Raw genomic sequence first — 4,330 nt, forward strand, 5'->3', positions numbered from 1 at the left:
TTAAAAACATTTTAAATTTTTATATATATAAAATGTGATATTATGTTGCATTTTATAAATATATTCTACGATTTTTGCTATTTACAGAAAAAAATTATAATAGAATATAAAACAATAAAATATAGTTTTAATTCATGATATTAATCTATTTCATATGAACAACCTTGGTAGTGAAGATTGATGTGATAAGGAACATGGAAGAGAAGATATATTTTAGGTAAACACAATATATGTCAAATTCACACATTTTTCTAGTACTTAGAAGATATCATGATATTAATTAACAATGCATCTAGCTTTGATCTCAACTATTATTCTTAAACTTTTTCTCATTAAATAAATCCAAAAAAAAAAAAAAAATGAATAATGACAAAGAAGAAGAAGAAGAAAGAAGTTCCAAAACTAAACATATGGTACCCTATTTTGTTCCTTTGATTTTGGCCTTGGCCTACTCTCTCTTAGCCTTCCATGCTTTTTTCTCTTCTCATAATTAATCATATACTTCAAAGCCAATTAGTGTCTCTTTGCCTAACTATATCAATTTAGCATTCCAACCAACACTTATCTTCATATACTTTATTAAATTCATCACTTTATTTAATACACCATCAAACTCCATCTTTTTATTAAAAATGGTCAAAAATAGTAAAATAAAGAAATTTAAAAAAATAACAAATTTTACCAAATGCTTATAACCAAATTTTACGGAGAATAGTCATTCATATGCTATAAGGATAGAAAACTTTAGTGGATAGATTCCAACAATTTGTTATAACTTACAATTATTTTAGTTTATTTTGCTATTTTAAAAAATGTTATGACAAAAATTTTGAAATTATTGAAACAAAATTATTTTATAAGGCAATTTTTTTTAAAATATTTACAAATATATAATATAATATCACAGTAATCACGGTAGATCAAAATAGACTACCATCTGTGTTTATCTATACCATGATACTCACATATGGTAATCTATCGGTAATTTATAAATATTATTAATTTATTTTGCTATACCTAAAACATAACATACTCAATTATTAACTCTTTTTTTTGTTAATTATATTGACACATATAGGTATATATATTAAATAAAAATATGGATGGGATTAAACTTAATTATGTAAGACTATGATATATTGTTACAAGTGAAACCAAAGAAACAAAAAATCTAAAAAAAACACATTAAAGCTCATATATTGTCAAACAAAAAACGTGTTAGCTTTAATTTAACCAAGCTGATGAATCATTTTCATAATCAATCATACCTTCTTCTTCTTCACATGCACACTTCAAATTAAAACCTATCTAAATTACACAGGTGGGTGTGCCATAATCTGATGTTTCTTCACGCCGGCCGATGGACGGTGGTGGTTCCCTTCTCTTTTCTCCAATCTTGTTCCATCTTCTGCTCTCTGCACTCGGCACTACAAAAAGCTGTATCTCCCCTACAAACAAATCAACCCAAAATCAAACTCACACTCAATTTTTATTCATAATTTTTTTTTCTACTTTAAAATTAATATCTAGTTATGTTTTTTTTTTTTTTTTAACGGTAGTTGTTACGACCAGTGATATATTTCAAGCACCACAAAAGGATCAGTATATATGCTTTAGTTTCAACAAATTAAAACATATATTGAGTGTGTGCTAAGTACTACTCCAAGTTTATGATTCGCTTTTTGTATTCTCCAATTTGATTTGAGAAAGTGTTTTCTTTATAACTAAGGTCGGAGACATTCTATGTGACTATAATAAATTTTCATGTAATAAAATATTTTTCTTGATCCCTGTTTTTTCTTTTCCACTTTAGTTAGGATGATTTTGGTTTTTTTATTTTTTTTTTCTTTAAGTTAAAGTCTTTTTTCTTGATTTAAGATTTGAATTCTAAGTTGAATTTGGAAAACAAAAACTTTTTTCTTTAGTTTAATTTTAAAGCTTGACTAATTTGTTTTAAACATGAAATGAGTTTATGTAAACTTAATTTTCAAGAATAAAAAAGAAAAACTAAACAGCTACTAGTAACAGTACACAAGTTATTTGCCTCAGGTATAAACTACGTGTATCGTTCCAAATAAAAAAGATATGAGATCAACATAAGTAGATGCAACAAATTATTATTATTCTTATCATAATTTTGTAAGAAGCATAAAAATGAAAAAGAAGTTAAATAACTCAACTAAAAAAGACAGTATAGGAGGATAAGAGATGAAGAGAGAAAATCATACATGTACATATAAATGTCACGGCCGGGAGATAGACGGCGGCGACAGAAGGTGCAACTACGGAGAAAGTGATCGGAAGAACGGTGGTCAGAGTCTTTGTTAAAGCTGGCGGCGGGGGAGAGATTTTTGCGGCCTCTTGGTGACACAAAAGATAACGTATAATTCATTACATCACTATCCAAAGTTTGGGTGCTGCAGATGACTTTAGGAATATCTCCGGTGGTCGGATTCTGATCTTCAGACGGCTGTTGACCCTCGACGTGGCTGAGATCTACGGTGATGCCTGATACACTGGCCGTTCTCTTCATTTGGCCTCGTGGACGCTTCCCGAGTAACATCATATCGTCTTCTTAGAGAGAAAGAGAAGGAGCGGTTGGGAATAACAGAAGATGAAGAGTGAATGATATTATAAAATAAAGAAATAAAATAAAAATAAAAACAAAAAGGGTAAGTCTAATTTTTGGTTCTATGTTAGGTTGAATTTGTTAAAATTATCAATCCACCAAGAATCCCACAACTTTTTTAAGTTAGTGGTTTTGATTATATGATCACTAATACAGTATATCCTTCCCATCGATTTGGAAATTTGTAGAAATGTTTAACCAGAATGAAAAATGATGGACTGAATTATACAAAATAATCTATTTGAAATTTGTACTTTGGGTTAAAAATATTTTTGTCTATACAATTTTGTATACAAAATTTAAGTCTATTCAATTTTCTTTACACTGTTAATACATCATTGCTAAAATGCCTACATGTATATCTTAATCTTATCACTTTAAAGTATATATAGAATGTTTAAAAAAATTGTACGTATAGTTGTTGTGGTACATGTCATAGCCAAATATATTTTCTTTCTCTGTATTTGATTCTTTATTGTTCGGGTGTATTTTGGGAGGAGATTTTAATTTTGGAATCTTAAGAATTTTATGTTTCAACTCGATTTTTTTTTTATTGCTAATTGAACATGTAAGAGAAAAATGAGAATATGTACATAAAAGACAATGAAATTATCTATATATAATTTGTTTTTAAATTGGTTCTAGAAAAACTTTAAACAATTTGATTATTGTATTATTTACAATAGAAGTATTTTCTTTTTTTATTTTAGAGATATTTTTGTTACTATGTATTAACAGCTTATGCACATATATTAGCAATAAAGCCCAAGGGTTTTCAAAAAATCTTTAGGAAGTCTTTTTTTTTTTTTTTTTTTGAAAGTTTAAAAATAATTTTAATTTTTTTAAAGATTATTGTGAAAACTTTTGAAAGTTTAAAATTATTTTAAAGTTCAAATGTATCATGAACTTAGGCGTGAAGCAAAATTTATGGACATTTTTTTATAATTTTATCTTAAATATGAAATTACAAGCTAAAACTTCCAACTATACATTGTTAAGGAAAGTAGCTTCTCTTTAATTATGTAAATATGGTGATCAATAATAAAAATCTTTTTTATTATTGAGATGATGAATTGAAATAGTACAAAATTATACCTTCAATCATATATTATCAGTTGAATTATATTAATTTTGACTAATATAAACATAGTTGAATAGATAAGGGAAGGTTATTATTGTAAAAGTTAACTCTTTAAAAAGAAAATTAACAAATATATTGAGAACAATAGGCAATTTATTGGAATTAAAATGATAAGTTAATATTTATTTTTTAAAAGAAAAGTGAATGATGAGAATAGGAGGCAAGTCCACATCTCTTAATTTTATATACTACATAATTACATTGCATTTTCCATATAAAATTGCAATTTTAAATTGTTTTCTGAGTGTTTGGATGGATAGTTATTTTATTTGAATTATTGAAAGTAAAACTTTATGTAGTTATTTCTTTTTCATATTTTGTAAATAAAAGCTCTTATTAGATATAATTATTAAATCCAAATAAATTGTTTTAAAAGAAAATCAATTCCAATACCTTTAAATTTATTCTTAAATTATTAATGAATATTTTAAAATATAGCAAGATAAGTGAAATTATTTATAGGAACACTTCCAAGAATAACAAAAAAAAAATGATAATAGAATTCATGTCACTATATTTTCTGAATTATAAAAGTAGCAAATTTAAAAGTCGATAATTCT

At 26.0% G+C, this 4,330-nt stretch overlaps 1 protein-coding gene across 1 annotated transcript; it reads right to left on the minus strand.

Annotated features, from left to right (window-relative positions):
- Nucleotides 1-1,087: 1,087 nt before the first annotated feature.
- LOC116406239 (FCS-Like Zinc finger 7-like) lies at nucleotides 1,088-2,723 on the minus strand. Its single transcript, XM_031889951.1, has 2 exons — nucleotides 2,229-2,723; nucleotides 1,088-1,448 (listed from the first exon to the last, which is right to left on the minus strand). The coding sequence occupies exons 1-2, from the start codon at nucleotides 2,564-2,566 to the stop codon at nucleotides 1,349-1,351; spliced, it is 438 nt and encodes a 145-aa protein (XP_031745811.1). The 5' UTR covers nucleotides 2,567-2,723; the 3' UTR covers nucleotides 1,088-1,348.
- Between the last annotated feature and the right edge of the window lie 1,607 nt (nucleotides 2,724-4,330).

Source organism: Cucumis sativus, unplaced genomic scaffold, assembly GCF_000004075.3.
Source record: "Cucumis sativus cultivar 9930 unplaced genomic scaffold, Cucumber_9930_V3 scaffold78, whole genome shotgun sequence".
In the NCBI taxonomy this organism is placed as follows: domain Eukaryota; kingdom Viridiplantae; phylum Streptophyta; class Magnoliopsida; order Cucurbitales; family Cucurbitaceae; genus Cucumis; species Cucumis sativus.

Excerpts from the sequence above, each read along its gene's own strand:
- LOC116406239 (XM_031889951.1), bottom strand. The coding sequence starts at position 2,566 with ATGATGTTACTCGGGAAGCGTCCACGAGGCCAAATGAAGAGAACGGCC. Across the intron at positions 1,449-2,228 it reads CGTGACATTTATATGTACAT|GGGAGATACAGCTTTTTGTA; the intron begins GTATGATTTTCT and ends ATTTGTTTGTAG.